The sequence below is a fragment of the Papilio xuthus genome, unplaced genomic scaffold (genome assembly GCF_000836235.2).
Source record: "Papilio xuthus unplaced genomic scaffold, Pxut_1.1 DF827542.1, whole genome shotgun sequence".
Lineage (NCBI taxonomy): Eukaryota > Metazoa > Arthropoda > Insecta > Lepidoptera > Papilionidae > Papilio > Papilio xuthus.
The window spans coordinates 3,236,373-3,258,404 of record NW_013531107.1 but is presented as its reverse complement, the minus strand read 5'-3'; the positions used below and the strand labels follow the sequence as shown (position 1 = coordinate 3,258,404).

The 22,032-nt window shown below is 33.1% G+C and overlaps 2 protein-coding genes across 2 annotated transcripts; one reads left to right on the top strand and one right to left on the bottom strand.

The window, feature by feature from the left end:
- Positions 1-7,135: 7,135 nt before the first annotated feature.
- Positions 7,136-16,864, top strand: LOC106119099 (putative inorganic phosphate cotransporter). The gene is given in 10 exon segments (NM_001312533.1): positions 7,136-7,216; positions 8,799-8,931; positions 10,512-10,708; positions 11,698-11,934; positions 12,167-12,376; positions 13,064-13,231; positions 15,037-15,253; positions 15,539-15,660; positions 15,977-16,093; positions 16,341-16,864. Coding segments are annotated over 9 exon segments (1,587 nt in total). The 5' UTR covers positions 7,136-7,216; positions 8,799-8,828; the 3' UTR covers positions 16,557-16,864.
- Positions 16,865-18,228: 1,364 nt separating this feature from the next.
- Positions 18,229-21,987, bottom strand: LOC106118878 (coiled-coil domain-containing protein 96). The gene is made up of 9 exons (XM_013313642.1): positions 21,861-21,987; positions 21,496-21,577; positions 21,120-21,297; positions 20,449-20,572; positions 20,067-20,213; positions 19,475-19,676; positions 19,096-19,271; positions 18,628-18,732; positions 18,229-18,428 (listed from the first exon to the last, which is right to left on the bottom strand). The coding sequence occupies exons 1-9, from the start codon at positions 21,873-21,875 to the stop codon at positions 18,297-18,299; spliced, it is 1,161 nt and encodes a 386-aa protein (XP_013169096.1). The 5' UTR covers positions 21,876-21,987; the 3' UTR covers positions 18,229-18,296.
- Positions 21,988-22,032: the final 45 nt, after the last annotated feature.

Genomic DNA, 22,032 nt, shown 5'->3' with positions numbered 1-22,032 from the left:
AATGACGGCCCAAGCCGAGCCCTTGAGCCCAGTCACTCCATGAAGCGTCCACCTAAGCGATCTAAGAGCTCGGTGACTTCCAATGCGATAACAATAATGAAGTAACAGGAAGATTCGAGGATCCTGAAGGAACCCTTGAGTCTTGTTACTCTTAAACAAGGTTCCGGTGAAGCTGTAAATGCCTCTTCAAGGCAAACAGTGACTACTCAGTCACAAAATGACGTGAAAAAAATTGAATAGAATTTTTTTTCCGTGTTTTGTTTTACTTACTTTTAAGTTAATGTCTCTATAAATCTGTTATTTTATACGTTTAGCAGTGAGCCTAGTATGCCATATACTATGTTTTACGCATAATGTTTCTTAAAATAATGTGGATGTTCAACACTAACGGACTAACGTATAAAGAATTCTGCGCGCAGTATCTAAACATAGCTTCATTATAAGTAACGACCTTTCATTTAAAATGCGATCGATGAACGAACTCCCTCGCCTGCATGCAAATACTGCTATAATCCATGGTAAAGTTTAAAGACATTCTTCTACTTTGTTGTTTATTGTTACTATTGTTTGAGTTTCATATATTTTTTTTTGTAAAAATGATTATTGGATTAGAAGCAAAAACTTAATCTTTTTTTTCTTTTAGTTAATTTTGTTCTATTATGTTTCTAATATCATTTTAATACTGTATTTTAAATACTAATACGATAAGTAAACATTTTGAAAATAAAACAAATGGCAAGCAACATTTTGAAATTAGTTTTGTTGAAAAGAAGATGCAGATTAGATTACGGTGATGTGATAGCTAAAATTTTAAATGGTCACCCAAGTAGGTTTGCTAGCTTAGACTACATTCAAAAAAAATTCTTAAGCTACTAAACCGATGATTTAAATTTGCATAAATTTAAAACCTTTGCGTGCAATCTAACCATTAGACGTACACTTCAACCGCAATGCACCAGCAAAAGGTGCTTTGCCATAAGTTCGTACTGCAAAAAAACAATTTAAGATCTCGAATCTTAGTCATTAAAAAAAAACAGAGATGTTTTTGTGGATTAGCCTCGAGTATTATATGGTTTAAATGCACTTTATTTTATTTATTTACCAAGACATGTACAAAGCTACTAGATATATGGAATGACTTAAGTCTTAAACTTAATACTACATTCGCATGCTGTCAGTAAAGTACACTGAGAATGCAATATGTAGAGAACTGTCTCAGAGAAATTCACTTAACATGCACTTTCATGTGTATAATGTCTGTTGCTTATATACATTGAAATTCTGGCATAGATACAAAATGAATAATACAAAATACATAAAACAACTTTGATTATTTATATTTATTTAAATACTAGCTGTAGCATGCGACTCTGTCCGTGCGGAATTGATAAAACTTAATTATTAGCCTATGTGTCCTCTCATACTATGTTCTACATGCCAAATTTATTGAGATCCGTTGAGGCATTCCGGAGATACCTTCTAACATCCATCCATCTATTTAACTATTCGCATTTATAGTGTTATTAAGATTTTAATTGACTGTAGCAAACTTACTCATTAGTTATTATCGAACAAACGCGAAAACTTTTACAAGACAGTTTGAACAACAGTTTTTATTCAAATAAAATTTCAAAGAATTGGGATTATAGATTCAAACATACATATTTTTTTCGTATAAGACTACACTTGGATATTAAGCTACATTTATGAAGTCCATGTTAATTTAGTTTAAGTGATTCAATTATTCCATTGACCTAATTCACATTGATAAAATGAACGACTGTAAAACGAAGTGTTTTTATTTGTTTACTCATACGGACCATCGCCTCTTGACCTATGGTAGTGACAAAAACATGTGGGAATATTTAAAACGAACTGATGCAACAATTAATGTGACCATGACCGTTATTAATATTTTAATTACACTTTAGTACTGGCTTATTAATTGTTTTTTTTGGACCATAGATTATGTAGATGGATGTTCTAAGGGAACTATTTTCCAAAATAACTAACGCCTGTTTGAATATGTTTTTTTTCCAAAGTTCTACATTCGACTTTTTGCCTTATTATTAATTGCTACGCATATATTAATTGTTGAATATTATTTTGGTTACACTGACTATGATTCGTGACAATTATTTCATTTTGAAAAAAAAAAATCATTTAAAGTACTTTTATCCTACAGTTGGATCATTTTGTTTTCCAGTCCGTGCGAAAAGCTTTTTGGTTATTTTCGCACGCTCAATAACGCTTTTATTCACGCATAAAAGGCTTTTGAATTCGAATCGGAAAAATATTTACCTTGGACATTGAAATTAGGGCTATTAAAACGATTGAAGTGAAGTTGCATTCAAACAAGTAAATTTTCTAACAAATAATGTTGATATTTAATTTACGTTGTATTATTTAATTCGCTTCAAGTATCGCCCTACACCTACCACGTTATGCATAGGTTATGCTTGCATGTTATTGAACTTTGTAACCATTGCATATTTTCTATTTCAAGTGTTCCTGATAAGAAACATGATTAGACATATAGATATATTATTTGCGTGTCTAAATGTTCACAAACGATAATGTGAATCGGCAGCAAAATAATATTACGATTATTTAAATCGTAGCATACGTCCAGGTATACAAAGATTATATTTGAAATATAGGAAGTATAAGAATGCTTACTAAATTATTCAGAAATTAAGAAAACAAAATAATTACTACTTATTATGGAAATAAGAGCGTCGGTGGCTCAGGGGTCTAGTACTTGACTTGCAATCTGCAGGTCCTGGGTTCGAATCCCGCCATGTACCAATGTGTTTTTCGATTTCCGATTTACATATGTACATTTATCCGAGGTTCTTACGGTGAAGGAAAACATCGTGATGCAACCTGCACATATCTGAGAATAAATTCAAAGATATGTGTGAAGCCAACCAACCCGCACTTGGCCAGCGTGGTTGCCTATGGCTCAATCACCCTTAACTTAGGGTAGGCTTCGAGCCCCTCGGTGGGGACGTATAGTAAGCTGATGATGAATGGAAATAAATTTAGTTATAATTCCAATTTAAACGATTAATTTGCTCAGTAATATAATCAAAAAGAATATCTAGGATATAAAGAAACCTTTTTAATAAAAATTGATAGTTAAATTATATTCAAGCATAGAAACGTACGGACTTTTGAATACATGAATAGATTAAGATGGCCGTAAAAACTTGTTTTTTTTTCTATAATGAACAGATTTAACGTTATCTGTCAAGATATATAACACTGGAATTTTCCACATAAATTTGTATTTTATTATGTCTGTTTTATTAGGTTATCAGATGTTGCCACCAGATTCTAGTTCATTTCGATGTGTTTTAAGAGTATACTAAAAAACTTTTGCCCATTTTGTCTGCTTTACAGTGTTTTGTTTTCGAAACATTAAAACAAAATATATCACGGTAACTTAACTTAGGGTAGGCTCCGAGCCCCTCAGTGGGGACGTATAGTGAGCTGATGATGATGATGACGATGATGATATCACGGTAATTACTAAGTTTATCTTAAAAAAGCTATCATCCTGCAATGTACAAAAACACTAAGGAGGAGTGGTGTCGACTCGTGAAACAGGCCACCAATACCCGATGATAATGACCAGAAAATACTGAAGCGACGTAGAAGAAAAAATAATCTTAAAAATGTTTCAAAAATTTATTAGTTTTTTCTTAAAACTTTTATTTGATGTATAACTGGCCAGCAACAAATGTATCGAATGTGATCTTACTGTTGTTAAATTGTTTTATAATTATCGTAATCCAAACATGCAACCACCACATTTCTGCGACATGAATTACTAATAATTGCCTAATTTTCAAAGCTCAAGTCCCTCTACCGGTTAAATTGCTTCTTAATTATTAAAAGTTTTCTGTTAAAAGTATTAAAATGGGTTATAATAAAAATTCGTTACCCTAATATCAAATATGTTGGCACTATGAACCATGCGGTTTAGTTAATCTTTTTTCTTACTAATATTATAAATGCGAATGTTTGGATGTATGGATTGATGGATGTTTGCTAGAAGGTATCTCCAAAACGGCTCAACAGATCTTGATGAAATTTGCCATGTATGTAGAACACAATCTGAAAGAACATATAGGCTTTTAATAAAAAAATAATAATTCCGCGCGGACGAAGTCGCAGGCGACAGTTAGTCAAACATACACTGATAATGTCCTATTTTATGACATCACTGATGTCATATGTCATACTAAATCATTATAACGATAAATAACAATTTTGTCGTCTTTTGGTAATAAAATACTCTTGGAACTGATAAGCGGTACCAAAAGATTTAAGTTTTAAACATCTTTCCATTCAAAAACAGTACGTAAAAAACCTTGAAATTTCAATTAAAATGCTAAATCATATAAATCATTTTTTGTTTGTTTATTTTGGCTTTATTTTTAAAACAAAAAAAAATATATAACTACATAAGTGCTGACAAAAAACGCTAACGTCTTGACAAAGTTACTTGGTACTTTTAACCTTGAGGAGGTACGTTTAAAACAAAAAAAAGAATCGGTACTGCGCGTATTTATACACCGGTATGGTTAACAGTCTTTGTTATTATGTAAGCCGTATTTTACAATGTTGGTACAAAGTCACTTTTAGTTATATAATAAATTTAAGAATAAATGTGCTTCACGTTAAAAATATAATCTTGTCTTGCTAATATTATAAATAAAAACGTTTATTTGGATGAATGCATTTTGTTGCACGGTATCTCCAAAACGGCTCCAAATCTCAATGAAATTTGGCTCACACATGTACATCATCAGCTCACTATACGTCTCCACTGAGGGGCTCGGAGCCTACCCTAAGTTAGGAGTGACTAGGCCATAGTCAACCACCCTGGCCAAGTCCGGGTCGGTTGACTTCACACATATCTTTGAATTTCTTCGCAGATATGTGCAGGTTGCATCACGATGTTTTCCTTCACCGTTAGAACGTCGGATAAATGCACATATGTAAATCGAAAATCGAAAAACACATTAGTACATGGCGGGATTCGAACCCAGGACCTGCAGATTACAAGTCAAGTGCTGAAACCCCTGAGCCACCGACGCTCTCAAAATTTGGGATGTAGAGCATAATCTGGAAGAACACATAGGCTACTAATAAAGTTTTATTTAATTCCTAGCGGATGTATCCGTGGACACGAGCTAGTCGAATATATCAATAGAGAGTTAGGTATATGAAGAATACTATGACAATTTAAAATCAGTACAAGTCCTCATATCCATTGACGTTTGACCTTTAATATAACTTGTTGAACAATTAAAATTCTAACGATACGGTATCATTGGCTTGTATTTACAGGCGGATCAAGTTTGTCCGCTGTTGCAGAGGTCATAGACCTCGTATATTAATCGCAGTTCGCAACGTTTTGCAACAGAACAAATCATGTTTAAACAATTGAATTTAGTATTTTTATTCACGCATCAAGATGCTTACCGTGGGTATATGAGACCAAAATACCCTTTTTAAAACTTATTGATATCTCTATTTTGTCAAAGATAATGAAAGGGATGACGATATGTTATGTACAGAGGTTTTGGTCTCAAAAATCAACGATTAACCACTTATTAGTCACTTAGCATCATGATTGCCTGAGTACCTGGGTCATTATTCTGTAAAATAAAATGTATATTTTACAAAGTATCAAACAAAAAAAACTCACTCCCATAATCCAGAAGGGTAGGCAGAGACAACGGACCTACATTGTTCACGATTGCGGCACACCTTTTCCATCTTTATATTTACTAATATTAATGTACATACATAAAGTAATTACTTAATAAAATTACATAAACAATACTAAACCAGTCTGTGTAACCAATCTCAGTTCATGCCTGATTGCGCATTTAGCTATCAAACTACAATATGTGGTCAAACATTTGCTCATTGTTAATAATTTAATATGGAATAAAGCCTGCTACACACGATCCGTTTTAACCGAACAGTCCGGTTGTTAAGTTAAAACTGAAGATGTGTTACCGGCTTAAGGGACTATCAATCTCAATTGCAATTCACACGAATAATCTTGTTCGCTAACATTCCCAATTAAACGGTATGTTGAGACGTACAGACAATTTCAGCCTATTTGATGATAATTATTTCTTTTAAACAAACAAAGGTATATGGTAAATTGTATATGTAATTGCTTTATAAGAGTCAGATTATGAGATAAATAAAAATAAGGCTACAACTCAAAACTAGTGTAGAGATGGCGATGAAAACTTCATTTTCTTTTATTACTTTATTATGCAAATCTCAAGTATATGACATATGTGTAATGCCCTTAATTCAAATTCCTAATACTAACTGTAACCAGGACAGTGTTATATAAAATTGACTGACTCAATATATTGTATGCACCGATATCAGACCTATTTATACTTAACTGCTCAACAGAATGCCTATGGTGACACATTAAAAGATAAAATATGTTTTACTTCAAGCTATAAGTGTGCATCGGTATTATATAATGTTTTCCGTATATTATTTACTAAGAACGCACCGGAAAATACATAATGAAATTTCTCATTAACAATTAAATAAGGTAATTCAATAATACATAAATAACTTTATGATTTGTATGTGACATAAGTTAACGACAATTTTGTAGCGGAAAACTTTTTTTTAACAAAAGCAACTAAAACGGCCAATTTTCTTCCTCAGTTAGAAGTGATACATAAGGACGGACTACTTACCAACGGATTAGCATTTAACAGAACAATGTATTTAAGAAATCAGAGAAAATCATACATAAGCCAATATATAATTTATAATTTTTTATATAATTTTCCATTGATATCACAAAAACAACAATCAATACCGCCGTATAGATTTCACACGAATGATTTCGCCGACTGCATAACAGGTATCACCAGTTCACACGACTCTATCCAATCCATTCAAGGCCGACAACCTCATGTTGGTCTTTGGCGCCTAACGTTACGGTCCATGACAATATTCGCCATGTGGCCAACGGCGACACTCGTATAGTGCGTACGAGCAAACATATGAATATACGATAAGTATTGGCTGTTGTTTGCGAATAGTGCCGCGCAACTGACGCGTGTGATTTAGTGATATTTTGTTTTTTTTATTGCTATTTATATTATAGCAAATGAAATAAAAATATAGTGTTTATTGGCTTTTTACGAATAAGGTAATTATGATATTCTTATCGGTTATCGGATACACTTCAAGTTGAGTATCAAAATAATGGAAGCGCAGTTGCGACTTTGATGTATGGTGACAGAACATTGTTATTTTATTTATCATATATGATAAATATTTTTAACACTTTTAAAAGAAATTTAACATTAACTGTCGCACAATTAAAATTAAAAAAATATATATTTGATAACTTAAAAGTTCTGAGCCAATAATTAGCAGTCGAAAGTATGAAACCCTTATAGATCCTTATAGATTAAGCGTCATTATCGAGTAGGTGGTTTAATTCTCAGCCCTAATTTACTAACAATTTTTTTGATTTACCAAAGAATCCGTTTTGAGCAATTTTTTAAAATAACCAGAATTTTCAACATGATAAGCCCGGTGAGAACCTAGTTCTACAGTACAAAAATTGTGTTGAAAAAAATAATATTATAATTAAAAAGCACCTTTTTAAGTACAAACGTTTTATGCGAAGAAGTTCAACATTTTTGCAAATTTTGCAAATTGCTATCATACTTGGTTTAATAACACCAACTTCAGCGTACTTCTTTATATGTAAATACGAATATTACTTGAGATAATCGGTTAAATAATGTGATTGTTTATTCAAAAATTATCAAAGCTTTTGAATTAACATTTATACTGAGATTACGTCACGCAAAATGACGGCATCACTAACACACATGGGCTCAACAAATGGTTTCATGGTTCACATAACATTTTATTGCCTTTAAGTATTGCTGCTTTATAAATTAGCAACTCTATAATTAAGATTATTGGTAGGGAGCTTATATAACTATTTGATACATTTTTATTAGGTTCATTATAATTTATTACCAACTAGCTGTCGCTCGCGGCTCCGTCCGGAATTGAAAAAAGAAAACATAATTAGTAGCCTATTTATTATACCAGGCTGTGTTTTACATCCATACCGAATTTCAGCAAGATCCATGAAGATACCATCAAACAAACATCCATCCATCCATCCCTCCATCTATCTAAACATTCGTATTTATAATATTAGTAAGATATTAGTAAGAAGTAAGATACAGTAAGATAAACTTAGATAGACTTTTACTTATTATTTGAATTTCACTATTGCAATGTTAACACTTTCAGTGATTCTCTGATTTACAATACGAGTCACGTATTTGTCGTTGGCACTGAAGGTGTTGAATGAACTCAACGAACCAAACATTGACCTATTAACATCATCAAAGTGTTCAAACTAAATAGATAAATATTTTAATCCAAAAACTATTATACAATTGACTTTAGCAATTTACTAAATGATATGAACAGATACATTCAAGATCAATTTCTGAATACGATAAGATAAATTGTTTATCATTTTATTTATATTGAGAAATAGTCACGAACATTCTAGAAATAGAACACTGCGTTCTTATGTAGATGTCGTCTAAAGGTGAACCATAAAATCAAATAAATAAATCAACATGTGAACTACTTTATCTATAATAATATTACCTAACTAATAACTTAAGCACAAGATAAATGTCAATAAATATATTTACCTATAGAAAATATGTGTTTTTTATATTTACTTCCAGATACCGAATACAAAATAGTCTGGGTACGAAATGGACGATATGAATGTTGTGCAAGCGCACAACTTACTCGGACAGAAAACACAAATCCCAACGAGTAGAAAAGACAACGCGTTAACGAAGACACTCCGATCATGTAAGTCTAACTATGGGTTTACACTGGCGATTATATACATGTAAGCTATAAAAATATACATATAAGTACTTAATTCTTTAGTAAAATAAAATGTTAGGTTTTAAAAGCAAAAGCATTTAGCAAAAAGCAAAAGCAAAAAAGTATTTTATGACTACTAGTGATGACATTTAATTGAATTAAATACTATAACAGAAAAAAATTTTCAACAAACATAAATATCACAAAAGTACAAAGCTGCACTAAAACGTGTTTTAATAAATCATGTGAATGATAAAAAAAAAACATTACACTATGAAATGTATGCTTGCCTTGATGTAATGAATTTGGGTAGACAAAGCACAGAAATGTATTTATCAATGTCACCAAATGCCTTTCCTAAAAACAAAATTAGTTTGAAATTAGTTGTTAGTAGTTTAACAGTGGTAGAGCCCGCTTTAACATCTTCGCACGAATTGGCCTGGCTCGCCCGGTGGAATACCACGACCACACAGAAGACAGGCGTGAAGTGGAAGCTATTCCGCGTTTCGTCTGATGAGTGTGCGTCCCGGAGGCCTTACATAGGATGGGAAGTGGAAGCGGACTTCACGGAAAGGGAAAATATGTTCTTTCTGTGCATCCTCTCCTCCGTCGATTAAAGGTATGCAACGCATATTCAATTGCGTATGTCTATGGGCAACGGTCACCTCGCTATTTCAGCGATTTCAGGTGGCCGCTCCCTCGTTTGCCACCTTCTGATATAAAAAAAAAGTTGTGAAAAATAGCAAAAAAATAAAAAAAAATTACGAAACAAAAATTATATTTCATAAGAATGACTCTTTAATTTCCTTAAGAACACTTCATTTGATGTATCCGAAGATTTTGTAAGGTATCAGGCTATTCAGAATAGATGCCGGTGCACAATTTTCAATCGAGACCATTTCGTTATCACAAAATCTATGATAAGATAGTCTAATATATTCATTCCCTTGACGGCCCTTCAACCTTAAAATTTCCTTCATAAGGTTTAAATTCGAATGTAAATTAATATTACATCAATAAGTCTGATCACCTGGTACTTTCAAGTTCTTGTTATTTGCATATTGCGTTGTAAAGGTGTCTGACTCGTTATTATTCTACATTCGTTGCGTACACAGATAAATGAGCCGCTTATTTTAGATCAACAGGAATGTAAGAATTTATAATCTGTTAACGTTTACTTCCATGTTAACCATAGACATACTAATGACACAGATTATTTCTGGTGACAATAATAGCACTATTAAAACTATTATTAACAGTAACTGTCACCCGCGACTCTGTCCACCTGCATTTAAAAAAAAAAACTTAATAAGTAGCCTATGTATTCTTCTACACTATGTCGTACATCTGTGCTAAATTTCATAAAGAACCGTTGAGCCGTTCCGGAGATGCCTTCAAACAAACATCCATCCATACATCTAAACATTCACATTTATAATATTAGTATGATATTAAATAATCAACCTAAACAAATTAACTTATATGTTATCTCTCTTGACTATTTTCCTGCATGGCTTTCTAGACGAGATATCTTCATTCATCAAAAATTCTTTTTTTTTCAGGTTGTGTGATACCACAGAGGTATATATTAGGTGTGATGGGACTTCTTGGTGTGTGCAATGCATACACGATGCGAGTTTGTCTAAATTTAGCAATAACACAGATGGTCAATCACACCAAAAGTGCTGGATCCCATTTCGATCCTGACGCATGTCCTGACGACGAAGTTATTGGTAACGCGACAGCGATTTCACGACCGGTAAGACATTTCTATAGTTTTACTATTTAATATTAGAAATCAGAGATCAGATATCAGAATTCTGGGGATTTATTTTACTCACTTACTTCTATCTTTTGCCAGAAATGTAAACTCCATGTGTAAAGCCTGATGATAGTCAATCATATTAGTGAAGTTAAGGGAGATTCTGGTATTTAAAGATAATAAAAAATGTGCTACAAATTTTCCATGACATAATTTGTAGGTATACTTTTTGTGTGGTCACTTTGAGCTTTTCGAAGACCGAAGTGTGTGGGTGGAGTTGTCGCGTATCGTTCACACTTGTAACCGGAAATAGATGTGAAGAAATAAACGCTATAACGTTTTCGTAATAATATATTTTCTAGTTAATAGGTTAACATATGCCATTTAATGCAATGTTAACCTTTATTCTCTTAGTATGATGACCTAAATTTGAGGCATCTTTAATTTTATTATTTTAACAATATTACTTGCTTACGCTTGAATTTTTACTGTCGAAATTATCATGTCATTTTTGATGAAAAAAGGAGTCTTTGGAAAATAATCTAAATTAGCGACAATCTTAAAAGTGGTTTATTTAAACAGTTACTAAGGCTCACTTTCAACTAACTTGGCATCTGTCACTACCGAATTAAGATATTTTAAAGTAACTTCGAAGCAAATGGCCATTTGAATCATTTATTTTATATTTGACCTAAATAGGAAAACAGTGACGAGACCGTCCTTTGAAATAAATCTAAAAGCGCTGATGGAAAATGAGAATTTTCTAAATGTAAATCAAAAATCAATGTATTTTTGGTGCCCGAAACTAACCTACTTTTATGACGATACTAGACAGAGGTGATAACACATCGTATACCAAAATGTATAAAATAATTTTACACTAGAATAGCATATTCGTTTTATATTTTATGATTTCGCAATAAATGGATTACGATCGCTGAATACAAAAAAATGCAGAGCCATAAATTCTCTCTATTACCTTTCAGTATGCCACATTTGAATGGGACGAAAAAACCCAAGGGCTTATTCTGAGTGGTTTCTACTATGGCTATGCAGCAACCCAGGTTCCCGGTGGCTACTTGGCTGAACGATTTGGTGGGAAATGGACCCTAGGTGTTGGTCTGTTGAGCACAGCTTTATTCACATTCCTGACCCCCATAGTTATCAGAGCTGGTGGAGCAACGTGGCTCTTCATACTTCGCGTTCTACAAGGAATGGGAGAGGTATTTTACAAATATATGCGAATATAAAAACGTTTGCATTAGGACTAAGAAAAATAATTTCTTGTTGTCAGTGCAAATATACAAACCAACAGAACACCAATAATGTAGAGCTTATATGTAAAAAGGACATAAGAATGTAATTTAAAAATATTAACTACCAAAAATAGGATTCTTCTCATTAAAAAGGTCGTAGATGTAATATTTTATATAAAGCTTATCATTTGTTTCGCAGGGTCCGACGATGCCAGCTTTAATGATAATGTTAGCGCGATGGGTGCCTCCCCATGAGCGCTCGTTCCAAGGAGCATTGGTATTCGGCGGTGCGCAAATAGGCAATATATTCGGCTCCTTCATGTCCGGAATATTGCTTGCTGACGGTAGAGACTGGGCTTATGTCTTCTACTTCTTCGGTGGATTCGGCATCTTTTGGTTTACGTTATGGGTAATTATTTCTCTTTGCGAATATTACTAAATAAGCCAGATAAAGTAATCTAGTCAAGTACTAATTCATTTACATCTGTACTAATATGTAAGGGGAAGAGTTTGTTTGTTTGGTTAAACGCGCTAACCTTAGTAACTACTGGTTCGATATCAAAAATTATTTTTTTGTTGGATAGTCCATTTATAGAGAAAGGCATTAGGCTATATTACATTACGGTACGACTAATAGTTTTTTTTAAATTTTGCGCGGACGGAGTCGCGGACGATAGCCAGTACTAAAATAAATGAACAGAGACTTCCGTAACAGTGCGTGTCCTTGATCTTAGTTCATGTTAAATTGCTATTATTTTACGTAATTCAATCAGATGATGTGTATAGTATTTACTATTATAATGCAAATGACTAATTCATGAGTATAAGCTATGATATATGTATCTTAATAATGTACTTAAAAAGTATTGCAAGGTAAAGTAGTAATTAAAATACAATCTACGGCAATTCTCAAGAACTTTTTGAATGCTAAAGGTTTTCAACAATCAATAGTCACCTAGTCTTACAGAATTTCCAATGTTAAACAAATATTTTTCCTTAGTATAGATAAAACCTTTGAGCTCGCTTAGTTATTGTGTTGTTCAGAATCACTCTTATTTTAATAACATCAAATATAAAAACGTTTTTACAATTTCAGAGTCTACTATGCTACAGCACACCGAACACCCATCCGTACATATCAAAGAAGGAGTTAAATTACCTAAATAAGAACGTTACAACGGCCGAGAATAAGACCGCAAAGGATCCGGTTCCGTGGAAGGCGATATTGAGATCCGCGCCGGTCTGGGCGTTAGTGTGGGCGGCTGTGAGTTGTTCGCTTTTATTGCTGCACACCATTTGCTTTTTAAGTTGCCGTTTAGTTTTATCCTTATGCTCAGTTGTTAGAGTAACTTGTTATAACGCTAGGCTTGGATTCGGTTCCCAGAGACAGAAAGCAAGATTATAAAAATGCAACGAATGATACTTTGTGAATTTGTATTGCATTTTATACGCCTTGCAGTAACATTCTATTATAACTAATATGTAGTAATAGAATAACTTTAACGATAGACTGAAGTTCAAAAGCAATTAGACTAAGAACCGCTTTATAGTATTATTTACATTTTATCCACTTCTTTAGTAAAATAATCGAAAACGTGTTTTATTTTAATCATACAATTAATATTACGACAACTTCAAGGTCATCTGCTTCGTTGTACATTATCTAATCACCGTGAAGGAACTCCATGCAAATATTTAAATGCAAATGCATAGTTAAACGTATATTTAAATTTATTGTTTCGTATTATGATTTGTTACATGATTTAAAAACACATTTAGTTTATTTTAATATTTAAATTTAATTATATTTTACATTATAAAAAATTTAATGGTAAATGAAGAAGTGTGGTGGTCGACGCCAGCTACAATAGTCAGAATACATTTGTGATTTGGAAGCGATTCCGATTTTCGTCTGATGCATATCCGTGCTGAGAACCAAATTTTAGTCCTTTTCCTTCCCCTTCACCCTCTTTTCCTATAAGGAAAAGAAAGGAAGTAATTTGGCGGAGCAGAAGACGCATAGTAGGAGGAAATCCTCTTTGTTAAGTTTTTATTATTAAGATTTTTAAAAGGCTTAAAATGTTTGTACTTGGATATAACCGCGTAAATAATGTTGCGTAAACAATATCGAACGCTGGGGCCTTGAGCAACACGTTGTATTCAACAAGATGGACGGCCCGACGGCAGACTTGCTTCGTAATGCGCTGTGGGCGTAGTTATTCAATTTCGCATACTTTTGTTCGAACGAATGATTTGTTATTGTTGAAAACAAAAAACTGTTGTTCAAATATTTATTATTGTTGATTTGTAGATCTAATTAATAAATGAAAATATAACTGAATAATTGTATTGTGCCGCACGGTTTAGAGTCCCGCGGCAGAACCACCCTGAGACTAGGCGTTGCAAAGCTTGGCGTAATATTGCAAAAAAATGAAGTGGTACGTACCAACCTGGTCATTCTGTAGGTGTCAGTCGAGTCAAATAAGTCACTGGCACACAGTCTAAAGACGCCAGCAATGCTGCACTCCTGGTGCACCGAATACAAAGTTTTCCGTAAGCGGACTATACACGCGTCAGTATTAAACCGAACTCGGTACCGTAAACATAGCGACACTGTTCGCTAGAAAGTCGACACGTCCAATGTGTTCTTTTAATTTCGTCCATTTCCGATGCTATGTACTAACTACTAACTACTGCCTACTCACTATCTTCCCCGCTCACCCCCACGGGCCCCGCGCTCGTCCGTAGCGGAGATGGATTTCAAAACTACCCGCTTGTGCTTGAAAATAAAAATTGAGTAGAATTTCCCACATTAGCCGCGTAAACTGAACCGCGAAATTTAAAAATATCATTCGTCATTAAAGTAACGTACCACAGTGCATCAGTACCGAACACATATTAAAAAAAGATACAGACGCGAAATCCAAATCAAATCAGTCAATAGTGAGACAAAGGATTAATTAGGAGAAATCTAAAAAATACATTGATTCTTACACAGTTCCGTATATGTATTTATTTATTTTAAACTTCACGAATTATGGTTACTTAACCTTTTATTTATGATTGCAGGTTGGTCATGACTGGGGTTATTACACAATGGTGACAGATTTGCCGAAATATTCTCACGACGTGCTCAAATTCAACATAGCGACTACTGGCACCTTGACAGCTTTACCGTACGTCGCCATGTGGATCAGCTCCTTCCTCTTCGGATTCGTATGTGACTTGTGCATCAAGAAGGGATGGCATACAATCAAAACTGGCAGAATTATTCATACGACAATAGGTAAGTTAATAATACAGGTACTACAGATAAAGCTCTAAAATGTGGTATACAGTATAACTCGAAAGTTCTCATTTTTGGTATTAAAGTCAAGTCCAAAAACTTTCCTGCGAAGACCAGACAAGTTTTTGAACCTGTTAGGTGATATTTATAGGTGTGATCGACGTCATTATATTTGTGCGTTACAGCTTTTTCTTTTTTTAATCTATTTTTAAATAAAAGATCTGGTGATAGTCGTCTACAATTTTTTTTTGCGTGTGCCAATAATAACTCTTCTTTATTTTTTAGCGGCCACTGGTCCTGCGATTTGCATAATCTTAGCTTCGTACTCGGGATGCGATCGCACAGCTGCTATGGTTTACTTTATCTTATCAATGGCACTGATGGGTGGTTTCTACAGCGGTATGAAGGTAATTGATATTTTTAAATAAAATTTATAGTTCAATATTGTTAATTGTCTGCTATGAATCTGAATTTTGTTGAAGATAATTTTTAAATTTGATTAGTATTGTTGTACAAACTTAAGGTCCAAGGCGAGTACATTTTTTAGTTACAAGTCCACTGATATTGCCAAGACAATAGCTATTAGAAATTGATGAACATCATTTATCAATGAAACAAGTGATAAATAAATATTAAAATGCTAAGCTAAAAATATCTGTGTTTTCTGTGACTTTATGGTCCTTGTATTAGTAAAGCTAACATTTGCATAATTATTTTTATTAGGTAAATGCATTGGATTTGGCGCCAAATTATGCTGGAACTCTGACGTCACTGGTAAACACGACATCTACCTTTGCGGGTATTGTGACACCGTATCTAATTGGATTGTTGACACCTGACGTAAGTATTGGTATATGAAACAAAAATGTATATAAGGAAGTAGACATATAAATGGTTTTTATTAGTTTTACGGTTTTACGTTGATTATGTTAGTGAGAAGTACAAAAGTTCGATTTAATTCGTTACTACGTGGAAAAAGTTACTTACGTAGTACGTCTTTGCTACTCACGATTATTAAAGCCTTTTTAAATAAAAATTATTAACGAATGTCTGCTCTATAACTTAATTTGAATCTCTTTGTTCATAGTCAACACTGGTGCAGTGGCGTGCAGCATTTTGGGTATGTTTCATAGTACTGGTGGGCACAAACGTCGTTTACTGCATATGGGCAGACGGTCAACAGCAGTGGTGGGACGACGTCCGACAATACGGCTACCCTGAGGGCTGGAAACACGGCACATTGATACGAGAAGAGAATCCCGAACAACCGGAATCTGTTAAATTAACCGCCAGAAATGGATGACGACGTTGTTATGTTTTGCTGAATTTGATCAATAATCCAATATTATTCCCATTTGATTTGGCATGTTGGAAACAAGAGTATTATCTTGTCCGACGTGCCAACTCAATCACCGCTACTATACTTAATACAAATCAATTGAATCTTTCTTAACCCTCCGAATATTTGACCAATACGAAATCTTTTACATTAACACGGTAGTTGCATATTGTGAATGAAAATATTTATAATGTGACTGAAGTACATTTTGATATGATGATTCCGAAGTGAAGAATGAAAGGGACCAATTATATTGTTAAAAAAGATTTGTATAGATTTATATATTGGTTTTGTTGACATGTATAAATGTTACATTCCTTGTTATAAAATCCAGTAGCAATAATGTAACTGCAACTGAAGCTTTCAGACTCCATTTCGTACTATTGTTGGTGCGGTTCAAACTTTTAATTGAAAAAATTTTGTTCGTATTTTGCTTCGCGATACAATATTTTCTATTTTAAGAAGTGCATGCATTTTAACACAAATATACAGATTATAATAATATATATGTAATCTACTTAGCAAGCATAAAAAATATATAATATATCTAGATTTATAGCATTATACCGGTTTAGCTAGTCAGTGTTTAAAATGCATAATACCTAGACGGTACAAAAGTTCATTCGTATATCATTGTTATTGTGTAAATAAATTGTAAAATGTTTGTACAATTTTATTTTGGTACAAAAATAAATATTTTTCTCTACAGAAATAAATATTTTATTAAATTTTATCAGCCGTCGATACTACGAAGAGTTGAAATAAATGCAAATTAATTTAAACATTTCATAATTCAAATATACGGTCCTTCAATTATTACTAAACTGTCGCCAGTGACTTCGTCAGCGGGGAATTAAAAAAAATAGTTGTCTATGTGTTCTTCCAGACTATGTTCTACATTTTTGCCAAATTTCAGCGAGATCTATGCAACCGTTCTGTAGATAACTACAATCAAACATTCATCCATCCGTCCAAATATTTGCATTTATAATATTAGTAAGAAGTAAGATGTCAACTAGAGCTTGTATAGAATATAAAACGGGTCAGATTAATAACGTATGCAGTTCAAGATTGGTATTAACTTATTATAACGGAGTCGACTTATCATTAACATGATAAGCAATTTTATATTAAAGTTGTCGCAACTACAGAGATATCTGGAGCAAATGTTTCGTAATAACGTAGAAACATGTTCGAAGCACGAAGATACATTATCGATTTTATTCTTTTTTTAATTAGTTAGCCGAATTTCGTTCTCAACGTTAAAAGTTTTAACTAAAACAAAAGAAGTACATTTCTTAAGATGTTATATAGAAACAAACTTTATGTGACATATCCAAAACATGCTACAAAGGAATAATACCGAATTGAACGAATAAACTAGCTACTAACCGTTCGTTTCTGAGACTAAAAACTCCGTTTAATACAGGTTCTCTGTTTTGTCAAAGATAACAGGGATTTCTATATGTTTTGGTCTCAGAAACCCACGGTTAGACAACTCATTAAAAATGTTGTTAAAATTGTTAAAACTTGATCAATTATTACTTTAATTCTTTTGTTATTAAAACAGTTATAATTTCCAAACAATTTATTTATACTAAAGAAAACAATTATTAAATAAGAAAATCAACTCGTTAACATTTAATAGAAATGCATAGATATGTATATAAAATAATAAACACCTTTAATATATTTGTATACTCATCAAGACAGATTATCTAATTCCTCGTCCGCTATTGGCTGGAACTGATACTGGCGACGAGATTCTCGTAATTTATGTCTTATTTTTGTTATTTGTTGCATTAGTTGAGATTTTCTCTCCTTTAAATTTACAACCTGAAATTATACTAAACGAACTAAAACATGTTACTCCGACGTAACTTTAGTGGGTCAAGGTCAGGGAGATAACGAGAATTAATTTTGTGATTTACTATACAATGTTATAAATATTATATTAATTATATTTTAATTGAAGTTCATCCTCTGTTTTTATATTGAATCATAACTTGTATAATTTCATAGGTCTATACTTTACCTCGTCAGTTGCGTCTTGAAAGTCACGCAACAAATCCCTTCTCGTAAGCAAACCTGCCTTCATTCGTTCCGATTCAAGCGACCAACGTAGTTTGTCGCGTTCCCCCTGTATTCAAAATGAGTCTGTATTTTATTTTCAAATGATGTTATAAATTAGTAATCATTTTTTTCTTCAATTCTTGATTAAAAATATTAGAGGAGTGTGATAAGAACAAAAAGTGGATTGCGGATGTGCCTTTGGTCATGCCAAATGGAGGTCCGTGGTCTCTGCCTACCCCTCTGGATTACAGGCGTGAGTTTCGTTGTTGTTTTGATAAGTGTGTTAAGCCAGCTGTTGCAACACCATTGAGTTTAATACATTCTTTTGAATTTTATATCGTAGCCTTTTAAGTGATAATTCTTTAAGAAATGGGAATACCAAAATCAATAACCATAGTTTCCTGTACTTATCGTATTGCTCTTTACTTACTTTTGCATGACCTAGTCTTTCTCTAGCTTTCAAAAATTCTAGATCTGCATCGCCTAGATCACCTTCTGTAAAGTCAATAACTTCGTCGGTGTGATGCATTTTCTCTCGAATGTGCGCCAAAATTTGATTATGTTCAGTACATTTCGTGCGGTTTTTTATCAGCTCGTCCTCTCGTTCTATTAACAATCAAATCATTATTAAGTTAATAATATTTCTCATAATTTCAATATAATAAGTCAAACAGACACGGAACATGACTGATTAAAAAAATCTATCTCTAATAAAAGTCAGGATTTTAACACTCAGATCAATTCCGTATAATTTTTATTATTAACTTGAGCTATGTTTTTAGTACCAATTTCAATTTGAACTATTTTACCTTCAATTTTATTCATATAGTTTTGTTTGTCGATGTACATTTGTTCGAAGTGAGCTACATGTAGTCCCGGGCCTAGTGTTTCTAATTTTCGTATAACACCTTCAAGTTCAGCCACGGCATTCCTCACTCTAATGTACCGTAAACATAATTGTGCAGCTTGTTCTGCTTTGTGTCTTTGCAACGTCAGAAATCTTTCTATAGTCTGGAATAATAAGTTCATTTTATACTATTTTTATTAACAACAGTATGGCTTTTTGGCTTTAAGCAAAACATCAGACCGTGTTAACGTATTAATTGTCGACCTATGCTGTTTGCATTTTTTTATTTTGCAATTCAAGATTTAAGTTGTTTTAAATACTCAATTTGAGACATGAACATAGCATATGTAAGCATATGTAGCAAATGTTTGGATGGATGTTTGTTTATCTCCAGAACGGCTGCATAGATCTCGCTGAAATTCGATATAGATGGAGAACATAGTCTGGAAAACCCATAAGGTACTAATTAAGTTTTATTTTGATTCAGACGGAGTCGCGGGCGACAGCTAGTGGAATACAAATGACAAAAACATTATTGTTGAGAGTATGTATACCTTGTCTCCCATGGGCTTTCCCGTTTTAGAGTAAATTAATCCTGCGCCAGTGCTCCTTTCTAATTGTATAAGTTCGTCGCATTTCTGTTCCGCATTTTCCAAATTATGCTTGAATTGATTTTCTACAGCTTGAATTTTGGATTTTATCTTCCATTTTCAAAAAATCATAAAAGAGACGAAAATGTAAATTTGTGTTAAATAAAAATCCTGTTTTAAATATTCGTTAAAAATTGTAATTATAAAGCTTAAAATAATTTTATACGGATTTTATTATTAGATTGTGACTAAGCATATTTAATAGCAAAAATATTGATTAGCGCGTTAGCTATAATAAATTGGCAGATATTCATAAGAAAAAAAAAATTGTGTCTTATTCTCTTACATCATGTATTTCTTTTTCTTCCTTGTCTTTTAGTTCCGCGTATGTGAACAATTTTTGTTGATATTTTTCTTCTAAATCAGCAGAATTTTCTAATGGCTTCAATACATGTTCAAGTTTTCTTTTTCTAAAAAAGAATGACATCTTAACATATATTTCAAACATAACGGTTAAATTGAGTACCAGAGATTAACAGTGTATAGTAAAAATTTTAAACATACGATTCCAAGTGTATTTGGGCAGATAATGCTTGGTTACAAGCGTATTATTAATTAATTGTTGCAATATTATAACCACCTAGTTGTATGTATCTAATTTAGAGCACAAAATTGATGCCTAAGAAGGTTTCTGGAGGCAGTATCTTTTGTAAACTTTCCTCAACGCTGTCATCTGACTAATATGACAAACGCGAATGTTTGGATGGATTGTTTGATGGATGTTTGTTTGAAGGTATCTCCGGAACGACTTAACGGATCTCAGTGAAATTTGATATAGATGTAGAACACAGTCTGGAAGAACACATTGGCTACATTTATTTCCATGCGGACAAAGTCGCGGGAGACAGCTTGTTTACAAGAATAGTTATCTGAAAGCATTATTAACTTAATATCAAATAATAAAACGTGTGTTTATTGTTTTCTATGGAGTTCCGAATTGTTTGATATGGTGTATACTTATAGTAATCAGCAAATCTCCTATGTAGCAGGTTGTTCTTCATTTTTAGCTGTTGGTAGTCGTGAGTTAATTCTCTGTGTGAGTGTAAGTACTCATCCCTGTTTATCGTCACTGATCCCTTTGATATATGTTTTCCTATTTGACCAACGTCACCTTCGGTGTCTTCTACAACACTGCCTGAGAAATAATGGAGACGTTAACATTTTCTAAGAGATGGTAATAACTGAGCGGTTCAACATTTTTCCTTATTCAACCCACGTGGGGTCGGTGAACCAGATTTTACAAACAAATGTTTGGGTCCTAATTTTTATGACCTTCGCCAATCCTACTTTGTAGTAACTACGGGTCGAGACCTAGATGTAATGTCATACTCACTATTAGATCCAGTAGACTGTCCATGGTCGGTACTAGATCGTAATGTACTTATTAAATTCGATTTAGTTTTCTTTGGAATAACCTGTTACCATCAAAATCTATTATAAAAAGATAGTGGTTCTTATTTTATGTTACTCAAGGTGAGCCTAATTTCGGTGTATAACAAAAACTATGATTTAATAAACAAAGATCGTGCAATCTAAATAACTAAAGAATAATTTACGGACATTATGTCAAAGTCAAATATTCCCTCGATGTGGAAACAACATAAAAAAGCACGCAAAGTTTGACGTCCCAACCCTCGCTTGCATGTCCCTAAGTCACATTAATTAGATGGAAGGGAAGCTACGTAGGTCGGGTTTTACCTTTGTCTCGGACATATCGCGTGATCAGCTTGAATTACCCCGGCTTTATTGATCTGTTTAACGTTTCGTCGAAAATTATTTTATTCCATTATCTTTGGTAACGAGACATGCAAAGACGTTAGTACGGTTTCCATGGTGATTAATCAACATTTGAAGAACGATTTCATACTTT

What these genes read in the sequence shown, in the direction of transcription:
- LOC106118878 (XM_013313642.1), bottom strand. An exon ending in ACAGTCTACTGGATCTAATA is followed by an intron (nt 21,298 to 21,495) that starts GTGAGTATGACA and finishes ATTATTTCTCAG; the next exon opens with GCAGTGTTGTAGAAGACACC. An exon ending in GAAAGCCCATGGGAGACAAG is followed by an intron (nt 19,677 to 20,066) that starts GTATACATACTC and finishes TTATTATTCCAG; the next exon opens with ACTATAGAAAGATTTCTGAC.